The sequence below is a fragment of the Parus major genome, chromosome 21 (genome assembly GCF_001522545.3).
Source record: "Parus major isolate Abel chromosome 21, Parus_major1.1, whole genome shotgun sequence".
In the NCBI taxonomy this organism is placed as follows: domain Eukaryota; kingdom Metazoa; phylum Chordata; class Aves; order Passeriformes; family Paridae; genus Parus; species Parus major.
The window spans coordinates 122,015-147,381 of NC_031789.1; the positions used below are offsets into that span (position 1 = coordinate 122,015).

The 25,367-nt window shown below is 58.2% G+C and overlaps 2 protein-coding genes across 3 annotated transcripts; one reads left to right on the forward strand and one right to left on the reverse strand.

Annotated features, from left to right (window-relative positions):
• Positions 1–2,738: 2,738 nt before the first annotated feature.
• On the forward strand, positions 2,739–13,631 carry PHC2 (polyhomeotic homolog 2). The gene is made up of 14 exons (XM_033519351.1): positions 2,739–2,937; positions 3,021–3,179; positions 3,251–3,328; positions 3,414–3,575; positions 4,130–4,234; positions 4,303–4,516; positions 5,008–5,351; positions 6,193–6,688; positions 8,177–8,370; positions 9,581–9,710; positions 9,827–9,941; positions 10,272–10,413; positions 10,729–11,023; positions 11,480–13,631. Exons 1-14 carry the CDS (start codon positions 2,794–2,796, stop codon positions 11,632–11,634), a joined length of 2,733 nt encoding a protein of 910 aa, XP_033375242.1. The 5' UTR covers positions 2,739–2,793; the 3' UTR covers positions 11,635–13,631.
• On the reverse strand, positions 13,246–23,927 carry ZNF362 (zinc finger protein 362). 2 transcript variants are annotated; one of them, XM_015648090.2, is made up of 10 exons: positions 23,869–23,927; positions 22,153–22,179; positions 21,958–22,042; positions 16,935–16,998; positions 16,550–16,796; positions 16,130–16,451; positions 15,807–16,031; positions 14,892–14,970; positions 14,661–14,819; positions 13,246–14,589 (listed from the first exon to the last, which is right to left on the reverse strand). In XM_015648090.2, exons 1-10 carry the CDS (start codon positions 23,876–23,878, stop codon positions 14,473–14,475), a joined length of 1,335 nt encoding a protein of 444 aa, XP_015503576.1. In that variant the 5' UTR covers positions 23,879–23,927; the 3' UTR covers positions 13,246–14,472. The 2 variants fall into 2 exon arrangements, with proteins under 2 accessions (XP_015503576.1, XP_015503577.1); XM_015648091.3 differs by having other exon boundaries at positions 14,482–14,589; positions 15,807–15,997.
• Positions 23,928–25,367: the final 1,440 nt, after the last annotated feature.

Consider the following 25,367-nt stretch of genomic DNA (forward strand, 5'->3'; position numbering starts at 1 on the left):
ACTATCATCTTTCAGTACCCCCACGTTATCTCTGACCTCCTATACTGTATCTGACCCCCTTGTCTTCTATCTCACCCCTTGCCATCATATCCCACTCACCATCTTCCTCCCTCTTTTCTGATTTTACGCTGTTATTATTACTCCCACCCCTCACCATCATGTTCCAGTCCCTACTATTTTCTGACTTCCCCTTTATTACATCTGACCCCCTCTTTTCTATCCAATCCCCACTAGTGTTTTCCACCCATCACCATCATCTTGCGTGCTCCTTATTTTGCATCCACTTATCATTCCCTATATCATATCCTGCTGCTCCCTATCCTGCATCTCTTTATTATTATTGCTCACCCCAATCATATTCCAGTGCCTGCTGTTATCTCTGATCCCCTATATTGTATCTGACTCCCCAGTGTTATATCTGATCTTCCTCACTTCTATCCAGCCCTTTCATTAGTGTTTTCTCCTCTTTCCCATTATCTTCCACCCCTCCTCTGCTTTTGTGCCATTATTATTATTGTCATCCCATCATAACTTTTCCAATCCCTACTCTTATCTGACCTCCCTCTCTTCTGTCCCACCTTCCCACCATATCCCACCCTTCACCAGCATCTTGCATCCCCCCTTATTCTGAAGCCCCATATTATTCCCCCCATATTGCTCCATACTGCTGCTTACTTTCCCATCTTCGCCCTCTATATCCCATATTGCCCCCACAACCTGTCTGTATCCCCATTCCATCCCATTCCTCCAAGATTTCCCTACCCCCTCATCTTTCTGCCATCCCCATTTTGGGCTCAGCTCAGGGAATTCCAGCTCCCCAGCTCTTCCTGTCCTGGCTGTGGGACCCCCCCCATGATCCCCCACCTCAGTGGGTCACAGTAGCACTCCAAATCTTCCCTTTTTATTATTCTGGGCGGGTGTAATGGTTTGGGGGAGCTTGGAGCAGGTTTCTTCACCTCTGGATCAAAAGTGAGGTATCTCCATCTGACACCCCAAATTACCTGGTGGGGTTTGATGTGGATGAGGACAGGGGGCTTGGACCCACAGTGGGTGGGAGCTGCTGGGGGCTTCCTCGGCTGTGCCCACCCCTGTGGGATTGGCTCCAGATGGGCCTGGTGTGGTCCCTGTGTGTCAGTCACTGTGGTAACCCCATGTCAACTCCATGCCACCCGAGCGGGGAAAAAAACAGGTCCATGGCTGTTTGGTGGGAAAGGTGATGCCTAAAATCTCTCCAGCTGATGGTGGGCACATGCTGTGGATGCAGACTGGAGAATGGGAAGTGTCACAGGCCACATGTACTGCCACTACTACAAACACATGGATGTCCCACCCTGTGCTATGCAACAGTGGCATCTGAGGGGACAAAGACCCATGGGCTACATGAGGCCAAGACATCACTGCTGCCACATCTTTCATCTCTCATGTGCCACCCCACTGGGTGGCCTGGTGGGGTCATGCTGTGGCATGGCCACCAAGACCACCATCAGTGGTCCATAGTCTGCAGTGTCCCACACTGTTGTACCTGGTCTACTGTGGTGGCACTGCAGGGACTCATATGAGTGACATGGGTGGAGTGCAGTGGCCATGGATGGTTGTTGGTGACCATGGAGCTTCATGGCCACCACAGTGGCTATGGTGACAGAGGTGCCACGCACAAATCCCCCTCTCTGGCCCCCACAGCACTGTCCCCATCCTCCTCCTGTCCTTCTGTCATGATGTCCATCCCCCTCCTGCCATCCATTCATCCCTCTTCTTCCTTCCATCTGCCTTTCCCGTCATCCATTTCCTCTGTCCGTTCTTCCTTTCCTCACTCCATCCCTCTCCTATGTCCATTCAGCCTTTCTTCCATCCCTTCCTCCCTTTTATGTCTTTTCATCTGTCCATACTTCCTCCTGTCTGGTCTGTTCTTCCCTCCATCCCTTGGTCCCTCACTTTCCTGCTTTTTTTCAGCATTTCTTTCTAACCTTGGATCCTTTCCTTATTCTATCCTATCTTATCCAATCCATCCATCATTTCTTCCTTTCATTCTTAGAGCTGTCATTCCTTCTGTCTGTCCTCTTGTCCATCCTTCCTTCCATTCTTGATCCCTCCTTCCTTCTGTCTTTCCTGTTCTTCTTGTCTCTTCTTCTTTACTCACTTCTATCTGTCCTTAGATCCATCCTTCTTTCCCTCCCTCCTCCCATCCATTTTCCTTTCTGCCCATCCATCCTTCCATTTGTCCCTCCCTTTCCATCTGTCCTTCTCTCCATCCCTTTCCTTCTCCTGTTTGTCATTCTCTCTGTCCTTCCATCCTTCATCCCTTTCCTGCTTCCACCTGTCCTTCTGTCTGCCCTTTCCTAGTTCCATAATTCCGTTGGCTTCTCTCTTTCCTTCCTCCCTTTCCCTCATTGCCTTCTCTTTGTCCATCTGTCTCTTTCCTACTTCACTCCTTCCCTCCTTTCCTTTTGTCTGTCCATCCCTTCATCCCTCTCTTCCTCCATCCATCCTTCTCTCCATCCCTGTCTCCTCACCTCCAACTCTGTCTTCCAGCCCTCCCTCTGTCCAGCCTTCCTTCTGCCCTTCCCTCTGTCTGTCCACGCTCCCTTTCCCCACTTCCCCTGGGGCACTGACCCCCACTTTGGTGGAGGAGGATGAATCACAGGGTCCCTCATTGTTTTTCTCTACCCCACCTCCCTCCTCCTCTGCGATTCCAGCCCCCTGTTGTGGACATGTGGTGCCAGGGATACCCCTTCACTCTGTTACTTCCCCCAGCTCTAGTCTGACCCACTTCCTCCATCCCGCCCCGGCCCCACCATGGAGAATGAGCAGCTCCCAGCTTCCACTCCTGCCAGCAGTGCCGGTGGTGCGGCCCCAACGCTCACCAGCACCACGGCCACACGCCCGTCCGGGCCCCAGATCTCCGTCTACAGCGGCATCCCCGACCGCCAGACCGTGCAGGTATGGGGCTGGGGGGCACTGGAGGGTTGGGGGGCACCGGGGGAGTCGTGGCAGAGCCCGGGGCCACGTTTCCCCCCCCAAAGGTGATCCAGCAGGCGCTGCACCGGCAGCCCAACACGGCGGCGCAGTACCTGCAGCAGATGTATGCGGCACAGCAGCAGCACCTCATGCTGCAGACGGCTGCACTCCAGCAGCAGCACCTCACCAGCGCTCAGCTCCAGAGCCTGGCTGCTGTCCAGCAGGTATGGGCATCCCATCGGCCCCGGGGGTCGCTCAGGGCTGGCAAACCCCTCACCTTTGGCTTTTTCCCAAGGCAAGCCTGGCGGCGAACCGGCAAAGTGGCTCCTCAGGGGGCAATTGCACCCAGCCGGCCCCGGCACAGCAGCCCACAGTGAGTCCCTCAGCCTCCTGGCACTCCCCCCAACCCATGCTCACCTGTGCAAGCACCCCGACCTTCTCCTGATACCCCGTTCCAGATCAACCTGGCGACGTCGCCGGCGGCGGCACAGCTGCTGAACCGGGCGCAGAGTGTGGGGCCCGGCTCATCAGGCATTGCTCAGCAGGCTGTGCTGCTGGGGAACACTGCCTCACCTGCCCTCACCGCCAGCCAGGCCCAGATGTACCTGCGGGCACAGATGGTAAGGGTGGGGCTGGGACATGGCATGCCTCAGCATCCTGATGGGGTGCCCAGGACCATTGGGGTGCCCATCATCCTGTTGTGGGGTGACCAGGACTCACAGAGTGCCCATGGCTGTGCTATGACCCTTTAGGGGTGCTCATTGCTCTGTGTGGCATGCCCAGGACTCATGGGGAGTCCATAGGGTGCCTAGAGCCTGTGGGGTGCCCCCACCCTCCTGGGGGTCCGAGGACCTCACAGGGTGCCCATCACCCTGCTGTGAGGTGTGTAGACTTCATGAGGTGCCTTCACTTTGCTGAGGGAATCCAGCCCCTATATAGGGTGCACCCCATGCTCTGGATGCCCAGAGCCCCATTGGGGGTGCCCAAGCAGGTGCTCTTTGCCTTTGGGGGGGTGTTGGGACCCTCTAGGGTGCCCTCCTCCCCACTGGTGTGCCTATCCCTACCCTACATAGATAGATACCCATGTGCCACCCTGTAGGAACACAGAGGAGGGACACACAGGGTGTGCCACCCCTGACACGGTGAGCCATGCACCTACTCTCCCTGTCCCCAGCTCATCTTCACGCCCACGGGCCCTGTCAGCACTGTCCGGCCCGAGAGCCCCGCGCCAGCCCCTCCACCGGCCCCGCCACCTGCCCCACCACCCACCACCCCTCAGGTGAGTTTCCCCACCCCTTCCAGGCCCCCAAAATCTGCCCTGGCACCCCTGACCCGCTGCCGTTGCAGGTGCACAGCCTGGCCCTGCGCCCCGCCGGCCCCCACCTCCCTGCCCTGGCCATGAAGCCTCCCGGGGGTGCCCCTCCCCGGGCTGGCCCCCCCCGGGGGCCCCCGCCCGACCCCCCCGCCGAGCACCTCAAAAAGGCCGAGGGGCACGAGGGCCGCACCCATGCCCTGGCCCGCACCACCGCCCCCGCTGCCACCCACCCGCTCGTCACCCCAGGTAAGGGGCTGCTCCGGGGTGGGGGACACCCCTGGGTGCTGGGGGAGTCACGGGCTATTCGCTCTGAAACCTAGTGATGGCCCACACTGCTGTGTCCTGTACATTGTCATCTGCCTGAATTTGGGACCTTGTGGGTCCATCCCCTCACTGGCAGGGGTCCTGCCTGGGAGGGTCTCAGCAGCCATAGGATCCCATGGTCCTGTGGGGTGCAGGGGGCTGGGGCAGTGAGGGTGTGAGCCAGGGGGCTCCACAGAGTGCTGGAGCCTGGGGTGCTGTACTGGTGTGGCTCCCATAGTTGGGGACCCTCCCTGGGGCAGCCTGAGCACAGCTTCCCACATCAGCAGCAGGAGCTGGCAAAGTTGATTGTCTGAGGGCACCAGAGGGAACAGAGTGAGCAGCAGCCTCCTGGAGGGGGATCCTGGGGGTAGATCCCTTGGGGCTGAGGTGCTGGTGATGAGGGGGGATCTCTGTCCCCATTGCTGTCCCCGCAGCCTATGCCCCACTGCAGCCCCCCCAGTTCCTGCAGCAGCCGCCGAAGCCAATGCAGCCGCAGCCACTGCCGCAGCAGCAGCAGCACTTCGTCATCCAGCAGCAGCAGCAGCAGCAGCAACTGGGCCCCCGTGGGCAGCCCCCCTCGGGCCCCCCCACCGCCCCCCAGCTCCAGCCCCTGCCCCCTGCCAGCCCCGGCCCAGCCCCCCAGCCCAAAACAGGGGTCCCCCAGGGAGCAGGGGGAGAAGGCGGCCCCCCCAACGGGCACCCTGGCTGCCACGCTGCACCCCGCAAGTTCCAGCACGCCTCGGCTGTCATCCTGCAGCTGCAGCCTGCCGGCCCCACGGTGAGAGGTCCCCAGACCTCCCCCCAAACCTTCATGATGAGGGGCCCCCAAACATCCCCCAAAGCCTTCCCAAGCCTCCCACCAAACTCCCCCCCAGTGAGGGGCCCCCAAACCTTCCCCCAAAATCTCATGGTGAGTGGCCCCCAAAGCTCAAACCTCCTGCCAAAGCTCCCACCAAACACCTGCGGTGTGGGGCCTCCAAAGCTCCCTGCAGACCTCCTACCAACTTCCCCCAAACTCTAACAGTGAGGGGCCCCCACGCCCCTTGGTGGGGGGAGCTCAGGGGGGGAAGGAGGAACGGGGGCGCTGGAGTGTGAATGGGGGATGTTGGGGAGTCAGATGTGTGCACACAGGTGTGGTTGTGCAAGCGCACAATCCCTGCACACGTGTGTGCATGTGTGTTCCTGAAATGTGCATGAGGGCCCAGTTGTCACATCAGGTGACAACTGCACTTGTCTGCAGGTGTACAGGTGTGCACGCTCAAGCCACACTGCATGTGTGTACCTGCTCCATGCACACCTGTGCACACAGGTTCGCCCCCTCCGTAGCACTTGTGTCTGCGTGTACCTGATCCAGTGACATGGGGAGCACACGTGGTTGATCGTGTGTGTGTGTGTGTGTGTGTGCACATGTGTTTGATCCTTGTATGTCTGACCCATGCATGTGTGTACTGGACCTGTACACATGTGTGTGCATAGCTTTGCCAGAGGCATGCACATGCATGTATGCACATGTGCATGCGTGTCTGCTCCCTGCATGTGTGTGCATACTAGCTCCAGGTCTGTGCATGTACACGTGTGTCAGAGCCACATGTGTGCCTGGTCCATGCACGTGAGTGCAGACATGCTTCCCTGACGCATGTGCGTGTGCATGCGTGCTCGATCCACGTGTCTGGTGTGTGCATGCATATGACACTCATGCCAGAGCCATGCACACGTGTGTTTGCGGCAGTGTGTACAGGTGCCGTGCAGGTCTGTGCAAATGTGCGTGCCAGATGGGGTGTGTCTGGACACATGCCCGACTGCAACACACGTGTGTGCATGTGCGTGCCCACTCTAAGCACATGCCTGTGTGTGACCCGTGCACAGGTGTGCACACTCCAGCCATGCAGGTGCATGCCCCCGTGCCACCTGCACACACACCTGACCCTGCCCCACGCCTGTCCCTGCCACCACAGCCATCCCTCGGGGTCCCCGAGGGCGCCCGCCGGGACCTGCTGCCCGTGCCGAGGAGCACCGAGAGCCCGCCTGCCGCCCCGCCGCAGCCCCCCGCCCTCTCGCCGCCCGCCGCCCCCCCGGGCCCCGACACTCCCGAGGGTGAGCGGCCCCTCACGCACGGTAAGCCCTCGCCCTGCTCCCACAGGCACCCACTTCAGGGGGTGATGCACCCCCAGTCCCCGCTCAGGGGGACGTTGAGGCCGGGGGTGCGCGGGGCTGGGCTGTGCTGCGGGGAGGTCCCTCAGCCCACCCGCGTCCACGGGTGACATGGGTGACACGGCTGACACGGGTGATGGGGGTGACACGGGTGGGGCGCCCACCGCTGCCGGTGGGAGGGGCGCGGGCCCCTCGCCTCCCAGCCGGGGGCGCTGTAGGCGCGGCTCAGTGCGTGGGCCGGGGGCGTGGCCACATCTGGAGGCTCTGCCCCAGCTGCGCGGGACACGCCCCGGGCTGGGGGCGCGTTTACGCCTTGAGACCCCGCCCCTCGCGGGGCTGCGCTCCGCCCCCAATGGCGGGGGCGCGGGAGGCGGGGTCCCGCGGAGAGGGCGTGTCCGCGCGCCGAGGCTCCGGGCGCGCGCGGCGGCAGCTCCCGCCAATGGGTGCGGGGGGGCGTGTCCGCGCCAGGCCCCGCCCCCGCCGCCGCCTTTGTCCCCGCTCGGCCCTGGCCCCGCTCCCGGCGCCGCTCCTGCTGCAGCCCCGGCCCGGCCCCCCCGCCATGGCCCCTCCGACCCCCTGAGCGCCCGGTGAGTGAGTGCCGACCGCGGGGGCCCGGCCCGGCCTGGGGCGGCGGTAGCGGTGGCTCTGACCTCACTTCCGCATCCGCCCCCGGCCCCGGTCCGGCCCCGCGGCCCGGGCGAGGGAGAGGCCGGGACAGCGGCAGCCGCCGCCGCCGCCGGACAAAGGTGATGGGGCTGCCGGGGCCTGCGCGGCCTGAGGGTCCCGCCGGGCCGAGGCGGCCTCGAGGGGAGAGGAGCCCGGGCGGGCTAGGGGCTATCAGGCCTCACTGGGCTGTGCTGTGGCTTTACTGGAGTGTACTGGGCTTTATTGGGATCTTACGGGCGTAGACCGGGCCCCGCTGCGGCTTTATTGCGATGTACTGGGGCCTTACTGGGGTAGTTCGAGCCTTTCTGGGGTCGTACTGGGCTTTGCTGGCGGAAATCGGGGCTTTCCAGGCTTGATCCAGCCTTGTTAGGACCTTACTGGGGGAGATCGGGGCTTTCCGGGGTAGATGGAGCCCCGCTGGGGCTGTACTGGGGCAGATGCGGTCTTACTGGAGCCTTACAGCGTCGCCCTGAGGCTTTTTTGGTCCTTCTTGGGGGTCTCTGGGGAGTGTCCGGACCCCTCCGGTTATTTTGGGGGGCCCTTTAACCCCTTTCGCAGCCCCTCTGGGGCCGCCTGGGGCTGTCTGGGCGGCACTGGTGGCACTGGGAGCGGCAGCAGCTGCTCCCCGTTCCAGCTGTATGGAAATCGCGGCCCCGCGTCAGCGCGGCGTCAGCGCCCGCCCCTCACCCGCGTGTCCCCGCTGTCCCCGGAGCCCCCCGCCCCTCACCCGCTGTCCCCAGAGCCCCCCGACCCCCGCCCCTCACCCGCTGTCCCCGCTGTCCCCAGAGCCCCCCGAGCGCCTCCATGCGCAGCCCCGCATTCCCGGGATGACCTCGGGCTCCGGCAGCGCTGCCGCCACCGTCGCCGGCGCCGCCCCCCACAATGGTGAGAACAAACCTCCCCAGGCCATCGTGAAACCCCAGATCCTCACGCACGTCATCGAGGGCTTCGTCATCCAGGAGGGCGCCGAGCCCTTCCCGGTAATGTATCCCGCTCTCCAGAGCCGGGGCTTGGGGGCGGTGAGAAGGATCGTGGCTTTGGAGTGTTGGGAATGTGGTGTACAGTCGGGCTTGAACCCCCAAATCCTCCCCTGCTTCATCATTCAGGAATGGGCTGAACTGTTCCCGATAATCCCACAGTCTGTAGTTTTATCCCAGATTTGGGGCTCTACATTGTTACACGTGTTATTGGGCATTTAGTCATTCGGGAAGGGGCTGAGCCCTTCCCAGTGAGGTATCCCGATGTCCATACCCTTGTTCCTGGATTTGGGAGGTTGGGAATGTGTCACCCACCATCGTCAACCCTCAAGTCCTCACCCATATCAAGGATGCCATCCAGGAAGGTGCAGAACCATTCCCAGTAATGTATCTCTCCCTCTGCATCCTTATTCCTGAATTTGGGGGGTTTGGGAATGGGGCATCCAACCAATCATGCCACACACACCCCCCACCCCAAATCCTCCACCCATGTGTGGAGGGCTTCATGACTGACAGTAGGGGAAAAATGTTCCTAGTATGGTATCACCCCTGTCCTTACCCCTATTTCTGGGGCAGAGGGATATTGGGAATGGGGCGTCCAGGCCCTTGTGAATCCCCAAATCCTCATATTTTTGAGTTCCTTATTGTGCAGGAAGGGCCTGAGCCATTCCCAGTAGTGTATCCTCCTCTACCTGTCCTTGTTCCTGGATGTGGGGAATTAGGAAGAGGGCTGCTGCATTTGGGGCATTGGGAATGGGGTGCCCAGACAATCATGAGCCCCCAAATCCTCACCCACGTTATTGAGCATTTCCATCATCATGGAGGAGAGAGAACTGTTCCTGGTGATGTACCTGTTGTCCTTCCTGGAGCTGAGTGGGTCACTTTGACAACGCTGAACCCCCAAACCCTTGCCCTTGTTATTGAGCACTTCCGCATTCAGGAAGGGGTAGAATCATTCCTGGTCACGTACCCTCCTCTCCTTATCCTCGCTTCTGGATTTAAGGGGTCAGGAATGGGTCACTAAAGAGTAGTTAGACTCCAGATCGACACCCGTGTCACCCAGGAAGGTGCAGAGCTGTACCTGGTAACTCATCCCCCTCTCCTTACCCTCACGCCTGGATGTGGGGGTTGAGATGGTCCCTGCCAGCCCCATGGCCACAGGAAGGAGTCCGTGTGGTGCAGGGGCACAGGTGCAGCCAGGTGTGTTGCACAGGTGGGCCGCTCCTCGCTGCTGGTGGGGGCCCTGCACAAGCAGTATGCACAGGAGCTGCTGCCGGACAAGCTCCCGCCGCAGGACAACACCACCACCACCGACTCGGACATGGAGGAGCCGTACCTGCAAGGTAGCGCCCAGGCCCCCGGCCCACCCAGCCCCCTGGGAGCCCCCTGGGATTTCACCTGGAGTCCCTCGGCTGAGCTGGCTGGTTTCTCTCTCTGGGTGTCCCTCCACGCCCCCCAGAATCCAAAGAGGAGGGGAACCCCCCCAAGTTGAAGTGTGAGCTCTGTGGCCGCGTTGACTTCGCCTACAAGTTCAAGCGCTCCAAGCGCTTCTGCTCCATGGCCTGTGCCAAGAGGTAACCCCTAAAACCCACCCGTTCCCTCCTTGGTGGGGTAGAGGTAACCCCAAAAATCCACCTGGGGTGGTGGGAGTAAGCCCAAAATTCACACGAGTAGAGGTGACCCCAGAAATCCACCTGTCAGGGTAAAGATAACTTGAAAATCCATTCAGCATGGGAGAGGTAACCCCAAGAAATCCACCCAGTGGTGGAAAGGTAACCCCAAAATCTACCTGCTAGGGTGGGAGTAACCCCAAAACCCACCCTCCCCCTCTGGTGGGGTAGAGGTATCCCCCAAATTCCCGCAGCAGAGTGGGGACTTCTTCGTGACCCATGGTTCTGTGGCAGGTACAATGTGGGCTGCACGAAGAGGGTGGGATTGTTCCACCCAGATCGCAGCAAACTCCAGAAGCCAGGAGGGCCCCCCCACGGGCGGCGCCGCAGCTGCAAAGGGACCCTGCCTCCTCTGAGCAAGGACAGCAAGAAACAGGTGAGGGGGAAAGAAGTTTGTCCCCGGCTGGACATGAGAACTGAGGCCAGCGTTTGTCTCCAGTTGGGCGGGCCTTGAGGCTGGAATTTGTTCCTAATTTTGGGAATGTGGGGCTTGGGTTTGTCCCTGAATTTTGGGGACACAGGGCGGGTGCTGAGCACAAGATTTCCCCCCCCATTTGGGGGGACACAGGGTGGGTGCTGACACCAGGCTTTGGCCTGAACTGGGGGGACATTGGGTGGGGGCTAAGCCTGGGGTTTGTCCCTGAGCTTTGGGAACGTGGGGCAAGTGCTGAGGCCAGCGCTGCCCCCGCAGCCCCCGGGTTCTGTCCCAGCGGGGTCGGTGACGGCGTCATTGCAGCTCAACCACAGCCAGGAGGATTCCAGCCGCTGCTCTGACAACTCCAGCTACGAGGAGCCCCTGTCGCCCATCTCCGCCAGCTCCTCCACGTCCCGGCGCCGACAGGGAGAGAGGGACCTGGAGCTGCGGGACATGGAACTGCCGGAAGTGCACGGCCGCGACCTGCCCGGCCTCAGCCACCGCTTCCTGCCCAGTGAGCCCAGCAAGTGGAACGTGGAGGATGTTTACGAGTTCATCCGCTCGCTGCCGGGTGAGGGATGGACAGGGAGGGACAGGGAGGGATTGTCCATACCCGTGGGTGCCCAGAAGTTTGGTTTTGGGAAGGTTTATGTCCCTCAGGACATGTTCAAGTGGGGATCTACTCTAGGATAACCCCAGAATTGTGTATTTGTGGGGAGATTTATTCACAGAGAAACTCCTAAATATATTTTTGAGTAGGATTTACACATAGATAACCCCATACATGTATTTTTGGGGATGATTTACTCACAGATAACCCATAAATGAAGGAGAGTCTGCTCACAAACACACGAACGTTTTGGGGCGGGGGGGGATTTACTCAAAGAACCTAAAGGATAATTGAAGGAGGGGATTTACATATGATAATTCCCTAAATACATTTTTCAGGGGATTTATGCACAGAGAAGCCCCTAACTGTATTTTCTGGGGATCTGAGAGGGTTTGCTGATGCTGCCTCTCCCCTCAGGCTGCCAGGAGATTGCGGAGGAGTTCCGGGCGCAGGAGATCGATGGGCAGGCGCTGCTGCTGCTCAAGGAGGATCATCTCATGAGCACCATGAACATCAAGCTGGGCCCTGCACTCAAGATCTACGCCCGCATCAACATGCTCAAGGACTCCTGAGGGGGGGGCGGGCACAGGACCCTTCCCCCGGCGAGATCCCTGCTCCTTCTGGGAGCCCTGCAGGACCCCTGACCCCCCACGCGGCCCCAGGGAGGGGGCAAGGGGGGGAAGACACTTGTGAGCACACCCTGCCCCCCCTTGCCCCCCCGGGGGTGTAAATAGCCCGTAGCTCTAGAGTCCCACCCCAGTTTGGGGGGGTCACCCCCCCTTTTCCAGCAGGGAGGGGGGGTCCCCACGTGTCCCCCCATGTCCCTCCCAAGTCAGCAGAGCCAAGCAGGACGGTTGCCTTAACATGTGCTCCCTCCCCCAGGTGGGTTTTGGGGCCCCCAGGGAAGCTTGGACTTCCCCCCCCCAAAGAGGGTCAGGGAGAGGTGGGGGGCGCAGAGGAGGCGTCACCCCCCGTTCACACACACCCACACACACTGGGCTGTTTTGGGGGCACCTTAGCAGAGGATGGTGGGGGGCCCCTCCCAGGCAGGTAAGGACCCCCCAACTCACCCCAGACCCAGCACGATCTTTTTAAGAAAAGAAAAGAAAAATTGAAAAAAACACATGGCCCCACCCCTTTTCCTGTTTTTTGTTTTTGTTTTTAATAAACACTGAAAAAAAAAAAAACAACCTGGGACCCTCCCAGTTTTTTTCACTCCCACCCCCCAATTTCTTCTCATGTAAACTGAGGCAGCAACTTGGGGATGTCCCCAAGTGCTACCCTGGGTGGGGGGACTTGGTGTGGGCAGTGGGGACAGGGTTGTTACTGTTACCTGTGTGACCCTGGCCATCCCTGCTGCCCCCCAAACGGGGAGGTGGCAGTGATGTTCCCCTCCCAGGAGCCTGTGCCGAGACACTCACACCTCCAGGTGACCCCCAAGTCCCACTGCTTAGGGGGACACAGGGTCCCAAAGTAGGTGAGGGGGACAGGAGGGGGACACGGTGGCATGTCCCTGGAGATGGTCTCAGGGCTGGGGGTGACACATCCCTGGAGCTGACGGGCCTGGTGAGGGGTCCTTGGATGTAGCATCTGTATTTCTGGTGTCCCCAGCGCTGGTGGCCATGGAGATGGCACCCACTGTGACATGTCCCCAAGGCTGGTGGTTACAGTGTGATGACCCAGAGGTCACCATGTGGCCACCATGGAGTGAATCCCTGGAGGTGGTGACAGGTTCCTGGGGGGGTCCCCACGTGGCAACACCGAGCTCTCCCTGGGCTTGGGGGCCACACTGAGGTCTCACCTGAGTTTGTGGTCATGGTGAAGTGTCCCAGGCCACACTGAGGTGTCCCCAGCAGTGGTGGCCACAGTGGACTGTCCCTAGAGCTGGTGTCCCCAGCAGTGGGTCACTCACACCCCCCACCAGGACCAGGAGCCACCACCTTCACCCTGAGACACCAGTGACCAGTGTCCACCAGTCACCGGGCACTGTGCCACCCCCTTCCCTGGGGAAACTGGGGACAACACACCTGAGATGAGCCTGATTCATCCTCCCCTCCTGCAGCCCCACAGGAACCAGGCCCCCCCCGTGTCCCCAGATGTCCCCACTGGGAAGTCTCCTCCCAACATATTTCCCCTCCTCCCCAACCATAACCCCCCAATTTCATTAATTCCTATTTTGGTATTTTTTTGTTCTGTTTTATTCTCTTTTTTTGGAAAGGGGCTGGGCTGGGGGAGTTTCACTCCTTTTCCACACTGTGAGGCTGTGCCCCCCCAGCTTCTCCAGGAATCACAATGCAGGACGGGGGGTGGAAACAACAGGGACAGGGACAACTTCTTGTCCATTTTCTCCTCTTTTTTCTTTTTTTTTTTTTCTATTTTTCCCCTTTTTTAATAAGGTACCAACTAACGCTAGAGAGGCCTGGCCTGGCTGGGCAGCAAGGAAAATAAAAAAGCCCCAAAATTTGGGGAAAGGGGAGAAAAAAGGGGGGCTAAGTGTATAAGAGGCGTATTTACACAGTATTAACATGCTGACAAAAAAAGTTACAATATTGATATCGTACAACATCGACGGGAGAAATAATGGGGGGTAAAAATAAGGGGATGAGGGGAAAAATAATAGGGGGGTAAAAAATAATAGGGGGGGTTAAAAATTAATAAAAGGTAAATAAAACACCCTGAAAAAAAACAAACAAAAACCAAAGAAACGCTGAGTTAAGGCTTAAAAAGTGTATAAAAAATAACACAGTTAATATCCAAAATGAACCAAAAAGTACAGAATATAGATGAGTTTGGGGGGAGTGCCCCCCGGCTCTATACAGGGGGTATGTACAGGCAGGCACAAGGCAAAGCAGGGGGACCCCCAAACCCCCCAGAACTGGGGCTGCGGAATGGGGGGGCCGTCCCTGGGGGGTTGCAGCTCTGCCTGCAGCTTCGCCTTTAAAAGGGACCCCAAATGAACACAAAAAAAACCCCCAAAATGGTTAAAAATCAACCCTAAATGGAGGCGCTTGGGCCCAGAGTCTGGAGGGGGGAGGTGGTGGGACTTTCCCCCTCCCCCAGCTGCTTTTTGCTCCATCCACGGTTTGTTTTTGGGGTGAATTTCTGGTCTTTAGCAGCACCAAGTTCTTGGCCAATAAATATATATATATATATATATTTGTATCCAAAAATGGGGGGCAGGGCAGGCCTGTCAGGGGGGACACCCCCGCCCCTACTGACTTCCCCCAAAGAAACCAAACCGCAGAGATTCAAAGTGCTCTGAAACCGTCTTTGGATGTCACCAAACCTGCGGGAGCCGGGCAGGAGCAAGGCCCGGGCACAGCCCGCGGTGCTGGGGGTCACGTCCTCCTCCTCCTTCTTCCTCCTCCTCTTCCTCCTCCTCGTTCTGGGGGGTCCTGTCCCCTCCCCGCTTAGATGAGGGAGATCCGTACAGGAATGCCGGGCGACTCCGTCCGCTGCGGCGAGTGCTGGCTGACCAGGTGCTCCACCACCGTGTGTTTGGACATGTGCTTCATCAGATAGGTCTCCTGTGGGGGGCACGGGGGTAAGCAGGGGGCTGCAGGCGGGGGGCAGGTTCTGGGGCAGCCCCCATGCTCACCGAGGTGTAGGCACGGCCACACATGCTGCAGCAATAGGCCTTGGCGTGCTTGATGGCGTGTGCCGACAGGTGGATCTGCAGGGAGGCCGAGTCTGTGTACGCCCGGTAGCAGTTGGGGCACTTGTAGGGCTTGTCCTTGTTGTGCTGGCGCTGGTGGGACTGAGGGAACAGGGGGAGTCAGGGGGGACCGTGGTGACCCCGTGCCCTTCCCCCAGGTCCCCCCACACTGACCTGGAGGTTGGAGAGCTGGGTGAAGGCCTTCTCGCAGCCGGGGTGCGGGCACTTGTAGGGTCTGTCACCGGTGTGGATTCTGAGAACACACACATTGGGTCACTGTCACCTACCCTTCAACCACCAGGGACAGTGCTGATGGCATCCATGGGGTCACATCTGAGCGGGGGGTTACATCAGTGCCCCAGGAGGTGACAGGGGAGAAGGCAGGGATACACGAGGCTGAGAGATGGGGTCGGGAAAGGATGAAAGTGCTGGAAATTGTGAAGGTGGTTGGGATGGTGAATGCGGAAGAGATGGACTGGCATGCATGGAAAGATGACCACAGTGGGGCCATTAAAGGCGGGGGGTGCGTGGGGGCATGGTGAGGATGAAGAAAGCGGTGGAAAAAAGCACAGATGCTGAGATGGCTGAGGAGATGGCTGAGATGGGGGCACCAATAAAGGCAATGGAGATGATGAGCATGGTGGCACGATGCTGAACGTGGTCAGAAAGAAGGTAGTAGAGACAAGGGAAGTACCAGAAACTACGAAGGTGGTGGAGGATGAGCAGAGTGGGGATAATGAAGGCTGTGGAGTCAGACTGGCATGGTGGGGATGATGGAGGTAGTGGAGATGATGAACATGGTGGAGCCCATATAAGTGCTGAAAATTAGGAGTGTGCTGGGGATGATAAAGGCAAATGCAGCCAGTGTGGGGGGAAATCAATGAGCACAGTGGGAGTGATGAGTGAGATGGAGACTATGAAGGTGCTGGAGATGATGCGGGATGATGATGGAGATGATGGCAGCAGGACCAACAAACAGAGCAGGGCCATAAAGGATGTCAGAAGAGATTGGTGGGTGTGGGGTGCCCACCTGCCCCCCTCCCTGGACTGTGGGAACAAGTGTCCCCAGCCCCTCAGCGGGGCCCTCACCGGGTGTGCTGCTGGAGGTGGGAGAGCTGGCGGAAGGACTTCTCACAGTAGGAGCAGTGGTAGGGTTTGACGCCCAGGTGGATGCGCAGGTGCTGGGCCAAGTAGGAAGCATTGGCGAAGGACTTGGAGCAGTGGGGGCACTTGTGGGGCTTGGCCTCTGTGTGCGACTTGGAGTGGATCTGCATCTCCGACTTGGTGAAGAACGTCAAGGGGCAGACCTTACACCTGGAGGGTGTGGGGGAGAACCCCGCAGGGACCGGGCTGGGGTGGGGGGGCTCCCCGCCATCGCCCCCAGCCCCCTCAGCGGGCGAGGGTGTGCCTACCTGTATGTCTTCCCCTCTTTGGCCGTCTCCCCTGAGGCCAGGATGGGGTAGGGCACCACCAGCACCGGCGGTCCCGAAGGGTTTTCCGCCTTGATCTTTTTCCGGCCCCGCTCAGCCTTGGGTGCTCCCAGCAAGCCGTGGCCCTGGATTGTCTTGATGGAGTCGAGGAGGGGGGGGCTGGTGATTCCTGAGATTAGGGTGGGTGAGGAGGCGATGAGGCGGCTCTGGCTGGTGGAGGTGGGGGTCGAGGGGGTGGTGGTCCCCGTTCCTGGGCTGGATTCTGAGGTGCTGACGGCCGGTGCACGGGATGCCAGCCCCAACCCTGGTGGGCAATGTGATAAGAGTATTAATCTTGAGGGGACCCACATTCCCCTCTGCCCCCCAGACTGGCGGGACCAGCGGTGGTGTCTGTGACAGTACCTGTGACAGTGCTGGTAGCTGGCCTGGCGTGCAGGGCCACATCAGGCTGGGGCACGGCCTGGGGATGCAGCCCCGGCACCTGCTGCAGCTTTGGCAGGGACATGATGGACTGGCTGCTCTCAGCAGGCGAGGGGGGCACCAGGAGGGGCTGCTGCGAGGCCACCGAGGTGGGAGGCAGGTGCGGGGGGCGGATCTTCTCCGCCATCAACTGCTCCTTGATTTTGTTGATCAGGACCAGGTTGTCCAGCTGAGGGGGGAGAAGGCAGAGATGTGGGTGAGGGCAGAGAAACTGGGACCCTTGGGACCCCCAGCCTCCTCGTCAGTGTTCTCCACATCCATTCATCCTCCCTTGTCCCCAAACCCCGGTTTTTGGTAGGGGACTTACCTGGCTGGGCATGGTGGGGGGGGGTGGCCAGAAGTACGGGTTGTTGAAGCGAGGCTCCGCCATCCTGGGGAGAGAGGGATGTGGTTATGGCCCGTCACTGCCTGCCACATGGCCCCTCCACCCCTCCAGCTTGAATCCCCCAAAACCTTCGCTCCCCCAAGAAGTAAAACCCAGACTCTGGGCAAAGGCAGGGAGCAGGGGGGTCAGGGGGGGGCAGGACTGGAGAACCCCCTGAGCATCTTCCCAGATGAAAATTCCTGTAGGATTAGGGGGACACCAAGCACCTGCCTGCCTCCAAGACCACAAAACACTGGTGACCGCACTAGGACACAATTTGGAAAAGGAGGAAGCTGAAATTTGGGGAAAACCCCCAAATCTCCCGAGCTCTGGAAGTATTGCTCCCATCCAGGAAGGGATTAGAGGTGGATGGGATGCTGCCATGGGAGAGGGTGAGCACAGCAGCACACTGAACCCAACAGCAATCCCAGCTGAGTCCCCCACCCAAAATATGCCTTCAAAGCCAAGTGAAGTGCCTGTGATACCCAGGAACAGCTCAACAGGAACACCCAGAACCAGCAGGGCTGGGAGATTTATTTAGACGCTTGAAAGCATTGGGAAAATTAATTCTATATCCATGTTTGGGTAATGGTAAACAGCTGGAAGGGGACAGCAAGAGGATGATCCCAGGAGAGCAGCCCAGCAAACCCCATTACAGGGCCATGAGGGTAAGCATCTGTAGGACCCCAAAGGGATGTATGGGACTGGGGCCCCCAGGCGCTCTGGCTCCAAAGTAAACCAGGCCATGGCCAGGATTCCAGGAGAAACTAGAGCGATGCCTCCAGGAAAGTGCATCCCCAGAAGCTTTGGGGTGGGATTTGGGAACAATGAACCTTTCTCTTCTTTCTCCTCCTCCTCCTCACACTCGCTGCCCCAGGTTTCAAACACCCTGAGCTCCCCAGAGGCAGGTGGGCAGCACCCACAGAAATGGAATCCTGGTCTCACCAGAATGTAACATCCCAACAGCTACCCCAGCCTGAAGAAGCTGTGGGATGGACCATCCCCGTTTTGGGGTGAACCAAGGCAGGGAGAAGGAACCACCTGCCCCTGGCGCTACAGAGCAGCCTGGAACAGGACGAGGTATGTTCCAGGGCATCAAGGAATGGGAACAATTTCTCATGGCACACCTCAACCCCATGGCCTGTCCAGGACACGACCCAGACATCAGCTTTGGGAACTCCCCTTCCCAGTTTTGAACCACTTGACCGCTCCAAGTCACCTCCTGACTGCTTAAGCACCAAATTTTAGGGTTTTGAAGTGATAGCAGGGCCGGATCCAGTCGCACAGGTGGAGACAAAGTCCCGCTCCATGCCACAGAACAGGAATTCAGGAATTCACTGGGGATGTTAAATGCACCTTCCCATGCATGGACGCAGCTGCTGCCAGCTATTTTGTGTAATTATATATGTACCCACGGGCCACCCACAGCATGCATTTACCCAGTGGCTACGTTCCTGTATGTGTACGTGTGTGTGTATACACATATATAAGATCTCTTGGGATGATGGGCACAGGATGAAGGACACTAGTGCCAGCGTAAGGGGCTGAACACCAGGAACCAGGGACAGAAGTGGAACTGGCAGTAGGGCTGTAAAGATGCAGGCAGTGAGCAGGAGCTCAGGCAGGAAGCCTCTGAGCCCCCGTGGCATGACCAAGCACCCCTGCACCAATCCCCCCACCCCAGAGCAACCGTGGGAAAACAGGAAACCGGAGCTATGATTAGAAAAGGGTTTTTTGGAGCTGATCCCCCATCTCAGCAGGTGCCCTGCGACCTCTGTCCTTCCCATCCATCCATCTGTCCATCCTTCTCCCTGTCCCGATATCGTGCCGGGCTCCAGCGGAGCCAGCAGCAGCACCCACACGGATCAAAGCCCCCGAACCATCTCCAGGACACGGCACCAACCCCTACACCAGTCCCAGGATCCTTCCTGCAAAGCTGGAGGGGGCTGAAAAGGCACGAAGGGTATTTTGGGGAGAAAAGCGTAAATATCACATGTTTCCCCACCCCCACCCAAGCAGGGCTTACTAAAGAAATGAGAAATTATTTGTAAAACCAACACACTCGGAGCTGGATGAACAAGAGGGAAGAAACGGTCAGTGTTGCCAAAATAATTATAAAAATCCCTGTTCCTGTCCCGATTTAATGTTACAAATTGTGCGGTGTTTCGTCAGAAACGGTGTCCCTTTCTCTGGGGCTAGGAAACGGAGTGGGAGGGGGAAGAAAGCAGATGGAAAAAAAATATATATATATATAAAAACTCCCTTTTCTCTATTCTCAGCTAACTATGAAAAATGGAAGCTGACATGCAGCAAAGGTGGAAAAAAAAGAAAATCCATTAAAATGGAAATTATGAAAGGTAGGGAATGCTGCGGCACGTCTCCCCCCAGCTCTGCAGGACACAGGGGGTAGATAGGGCTCCCTGTGCCCCCCCAGCGTTTGGCTTGGCAGGGGGAACCCCTCTTGGGTAACATCTCCAGTGGCATGGGTTCCTATGGGCCAAACCATGGTGGGAAGAGCCTCTGACATCCTCCACAGGGACCAGATTTGGCTGCTGAGGGGCTGTCAGAGTCTATCCCCAGGGACAAAGTGGGTGCCCAAAGCATGGTGGAGACCCAAGCAGCCCAGCCAGAGGAGAGGGATGTGAGAAGAGCAAGCAGGAAGATGCACAGAGCCCCAAAACCATGGGCTGAACCTCAAATTCCCAGAACAGCACAGTACCCGGCATCATCGCTCAGCCGGGCCAAGGGGGGAAGCAGCAGCACCCTAAAAAAGAGACCAGAAGCCTCCTCGCCTCCACACCCATGGGGAAGGAAGAGCAGGAGAAGCTCGCAAGCCAGGGCTGGGGGTGGCAAGGGGAGAGCGGGGGTGGTGGCAGCGAGGGGGCGGCAGTGTCAGGGCCGTCAGGTTCGGCGGTGATTGGTACTCACAGGGTGGCCTCTGGAGCCAGGTGGGCGCAGCTGCCTGGGGAGACGTGTCGCTGAGGCTCCAGATTGATGGGAGGTAGATGATGGCACGGGTGGGCACGAGCTCACTAGAGCCTTCCAACTTCCTACCCAACTGCCGCTAAGTCAAGCTACAGTTCTCTAGGGAACGCCTCTACCTTGGCAGCCCTCTCTGTCTCGCCTTCGCTGAAATAAAAAGAAACAAGAGATTTCTTTTCACGGCACAGCCGAGAGAAAAGGGGCAGCTCCCAGGGACCGGCGAGCGACCACCGACCTGGTACAGCCTGAAAGTGGGGGGGTCTGGGAGGCGAAGGGAGGGATTTGGGGTGACCAGAGCAGCACTTGGTAGCTAAACATGTCCTCAACCAAGCAAGACATCAAGTTTGGTGTCCCCAAGTATCCCAGCAAGAGCATCAGGGCAGAGCTCCCACCCTCCATGCCAAGCAGCGAGCGCAGGAAAGCCGGCGGTGGCCAGAGACGGCGCATTGGGGAGAACCAAGCTGGGGGACTGATGCGCATTCCCCCACCCAAATCTCAGCACGTCCTTCCCAACACAGGTCAGGCCAGGGATGGTGACGCTGGCCTGGGCATGTCCCTGTGCCAGGGAACCCAGCTCTGCCTTGCACCATGCCTCAGTTTCCCCCCCAAAACACAGGGCCAGGGCCCCCGTCCCCTCTTAAGAACAGGTTTCCCTGGGGTTCACCTGGAGCAGGAGAAGTTTTGGAGGGAAAGCAAATGCTCATCCACAAAACCTGCGTCCCAAAGTCACCAGGGTAGGAACTGGCATCTAGCACAATCCTCAGGGAATGCACATCTCTCCCTAACCAAATTGTCCTCATCCAGGAGGGATTCACCCCAAGGCAGAGGGGGCAGAAGGCAGGCATGGCTGCGAAGCAGGAACGCCGGGCGAGCCCCCTGTGGCTCGGGGAGGGGGTGGCCCGCACACCACAAGAATTCACCCAAGATGGAACCAATTAAACCCCCGGCTTCCGCCCCCCGAAGGGCCCTGGGCTGGGGCTTCTCCTTCTGCATTTCCAGCAAAACCAACCCAAAATGAGCCCCCAGCCTGGACCAAGGGTCCCTGTGCAGGAAAAGGGATGCACAGGGCAGGGTGAGAAGCCAAGAACCAGTGGCAAGCGGGAGGGAAGGCAAAGCTGTGCTGGAGACCCCCACGGGGTCCCCAGCTGTGGGGTGGAGGAGGGGGGACCAGGGTGGCAATGCTCCCGAAAGATGGGGGCCAAGGCAGTGTGACCCCAAATCCACAGTTTGGGTCCAGTGACCCAGAAAAGGGGACACAGGGACAGCCCACAGGGAGACCCAGAGCCCATACGGTGACACACCAGACACAGGGGACACATGCCCCACAAAACACTCCCCACCCTGGGAGGGCCTGCTCCTGCAGACCCCAAATACACCCCCCCTCCAAAAGAGACCAGCAAGGCACCCTGCAAGGCAAAGGCAGCACCGCAATCCAGCCTGGGAGCAACTGCCCACCCCTAGCAGCACAGGGGTCACCCATGGGTGACAGCACGCAGGGAAACCGAGGCACAGGCAGGGGATGGCCCCGAGGAGAGAGTAAGAGCACTGGATCCAACATGCACTTGTGACATTGCGCCCAATGACCAGAAATCCACAATTTTAAGGGAAAAAGCAGAAGGTGGGGGGGGTTGAGGGTGAACGTTATTATTTTATGCATATAAAGGCACATTTCTTAAAAGGGAAATATCAAGGGGTCACACATACGCCGGGAGCAGGGTCCCCTCCCTGCACAGGGGGCAGGCAAGGAGTCCCTCACACCCCCAAAATACCCCAAAAAAATACCATGCCCCCGCTTTATAGAAATATATATGTCCACATATAATATCTGGATTCCAGTGTGCATATATATATTATTTTTATAAGCACACATATAATGACATGCATGCACATTGTTACGTTAGATGCTATTTTAAGATGTAAATGTATAAAAAAGCAGGGATTTTTTTCCTCCCTGTGATCCCCTCGATCCAGCCATCATGCCCACCTCTGCGAGTACTGGCGTTGCTTCCCCTTATCCGCGTCCATCTCCAGCTCTAGCTGAGACCGGGTGCTGCACGTGGGGCGTTTTTCTACGGGGGGACAAGGAGGAGGACAACTTCACACACCCCGAACCCCCCGCCAGCCCCCGGCGCGCGAGATCCCACAGCGGAGGAACAAAAGCGAAGCGGCTCCGACCTACCCGACCCGTGAGAACGTGGGGTTTTGCCTGAAAATAGAGAGAAAACAACAAAAAAAAGGAAAATAAAAAAGAATAATAATAATAATAAAAAAAAAAAATAGTGGGCTTTTTTATAGCCCTGCTCGCCCCCAAGCTGTTGGGAACGCTGAGGGATGGGGAGCTGGCTGGAAAATTGGGGGTGAAATCCATCCCCTCACCCTAGACCCTCCGCCTCTTGGCAAATCGCACACCATGAGGGACTTAAAAAACTTTTTTACCTCTCTGCTAAAATATCACTTTATAATCTCAAAGGCCTCAGGCTTGAAGCCGCTTTCACCTGCTCCATCCTCCCTGGGTTAAAAAACCCGGCTGCTATCCGAAGGACCGCAGGCTTGGGGGGGAAAAATAACCCAACAAGGAGCATCCTCCAACCTTGAAGGGAAAAAAAGAAATCAAAATTATCAGATTCATCATTCCTGGGTTCAAATCCATCACTGTGGCCACGCCGGCTCTAAGCTGCCCCCCCAGGCCCCCTGACGTGGCCGGGAGATTATGAATGTATAAATAGTATATTGCTAAATATATGTTGGAGAGGGACAGACAGACCTCTGGGACACAGCCACAGAAATTTGGGTCCCTCGCTAAAGCTGCCGCATTCCTGCCAAAAATGCCATGAAAAAAAATATCTCCCCCCTCCATTAGACCTTCCAGCCAGCGAGACCACTTTTCTAGACAAAACCAGTTAATGCAGAAAACACTGAAGAAAAGGAGGAAAAGAGGAAGGAGAAAAGGAATTAAAATGGTGAAAATTATAATAATGGTGATTATGAGGATGGTAATGATAACATTCAGTCCCTGCACTGCTTCTGTCACCCCCTGTAAGCAAAAAAAGTCAGAAAAAAGCCAAGAATGCATAAAAAAAAAAAGCAACCCCCCCTCCAAAACATGCAACATCCACAAAAATAGGTACGTTCCGCTGCAATTAACTTTTCCATTAGACCATCCAGAGGGAAAGAAAAAGGGAAAATTCTGGCAAATGGGTATTTTCCTCGATGTTCCCCCCCTCCCTTTCCCCCCTTTTTTCTCTTTTCCTTCTTCTTCCTGCGTGGAGTGGGGGGGGTGGCGGAATAATGATGGTAATAATGAAAAAAAAGAGGTGGAAAAAGGCGAAGTTTGGTTAAGTGAAGTTGAAATTCTCAACCTGGGAGGGGATTTGCGGGGGGGGGGTGAGGTTTGACAGACAAAAAGGCCGGGGGATGGGGGTGGAATGGGGGTTTGGGAAAGGGGGGGGTGGCCCGGCTGGGTGCTCCCCCCACCCCCCCTCCATCCGCCGCCTCTCCCACATTCTCAGACGTTTTTATTAAAATTCGCAGACAAAAGGCAAACAAAAATGGCAGCCCCGGCTTATTTTTAAAACGCTAGGACGGGGACGCCATGTTCTGCAGGGCTGAGGGGAGGGGGAAGGGGGGGTGAGGGGGAAAAAAGGAGGGAAATTTTTTTAAAATATTGATTTAGATGAAAAATGAATAAAAAGCAGCTCGAAGAGTGGGGGGAGGGGGGGGAAGTGTGTCAAGGTTCCCCCTTTTCCCGCTCGTCCCCAGGGTGCGGGGGTTTTCGGGGGGTTTTGAGGTGTTTTGGAGAGGGGACGGGGGGGTGGAAAGGGAGGGATAAGGGATATAAAAAAAAATAATAAAGCGAGGGGGGGGGAAGGTAAAAAAAAAAAGACACTTCCTATACCGACAGCCATGGTGCCCCGCCGTCCCGCCGGCTCCGCCGCACGGAGGAAGATGGAGCCCCGCGCCGTCCCCCCGCCGCCGCCCCCGCCCCCGGCCCGCCCGGCCCCGCCGCCGCCACCGCCCGCCCAGGGACGGGCTGGGCTGGGGCACCCCGGCCCGAAGGGGCTCCCCGGGACCTGCAGCCCCCCGAAACCGCCGCAGCCCCAGGAGAGCTCGGCAAAGCTCCGCAGCCTGCGGTTCCCTCAGCCCCGGGAGGGGTCCCCGATACCCGCAGACCCGCAATCCCTCTTGGCCCCCCAAAACTCGTCAGCTCCCCAGACCCCCTCAGGCCCCCAAGCCCGCTCAGCTCCCCGTTTTCCGCAGCCCGTTATGGCTCCCCAAAGCTCCGCAGCCCCTGGTTCCCTCAGGCCCGGGAGGACGTCTCAGCGTCCACAGCCCCCCGAACCTCCTCAGCCCCAACAGGGCTCCCAGTTCCCTCAGCCTCCAAAACCTCCTCAGCCCGCCAGTCCCTTCGGCCCCGGCAGGGCTCTCCAAACCTCCTCAGCTCTCCAAACTTCATCAGCCCCGGGAGAGCTCCCCACGGTCCATAGCCACACAAAGCCTCCTCGGGCCCCCGAATCTCCTCAGCCCCTCAAGCCCCCTCACCTCCCCAAACCCCCTCAGCCCTGTCAGGGTTCCCTGGCTCCTTCAGACCCCCAAATCTCAGCCTCTCTATTTCCCTCAGGTGCTACAAGTTTCCTCACCCCTCAGATACCCTCAGTTCTTCTCAGCCTGCCCCACTCCCTCAGTATCACCAGCCCACCCGAATTTCCACAACCCTCAAATCTCAGCCCACATAGTTCACCTCAGTACTGCCAGAATCTCCACAGACACCCATTTCCCCCCAGTCCCCAGTTCTCCTCAGCCCACCCAAAGTTCCTCAATGCCCTGGATCCCCTCAGCTCTCCTCTGACCCTGCCAAGTCTCAGATCCCTCAAACCTCAACTGTGCGGTTCCCTCACTGCCTCTAGGACTTCTCAGTGTCCTCACCTCCCCAAATCTCCTCAGCACCTCCAAATCTCCTCATCCCCCCTGTTCCTCTTAGCCCACCCAAAGCTCCTCAAATGTCCAGATACCCCTAGAGCCTCAGTTTCACTCAGACCCCGCAAAACCTTCTCAAATCCCCCAAATCTCAGACACATCCCCAGATCTCCTCAGACCCCCAGTTCCACTTGGATCCCTCCAAACCTCATCAGATACTCCAGATCCCTTCAGTTCCTTCCATTCTCTTCAGCTTCCTCCAGCCCCCCCCTCAAATCTCCTCATCCCGCCCGCAGTTCCCTCAGCACCTCCAGGACTCCTCAGTGTCCCCACCTCCCCAAATCTCCTCAGACCCCTCCCAAACCTCTTCAGGCCCCACAAATCTCCTCAGACTCCTCAAAATCTGCCCAGATCCCCTAAAATCTCCTCAGACCCCCAGTTCCCTCAGCCTCCTCCAGGTCTCCCTAAACCCCTGCCCTC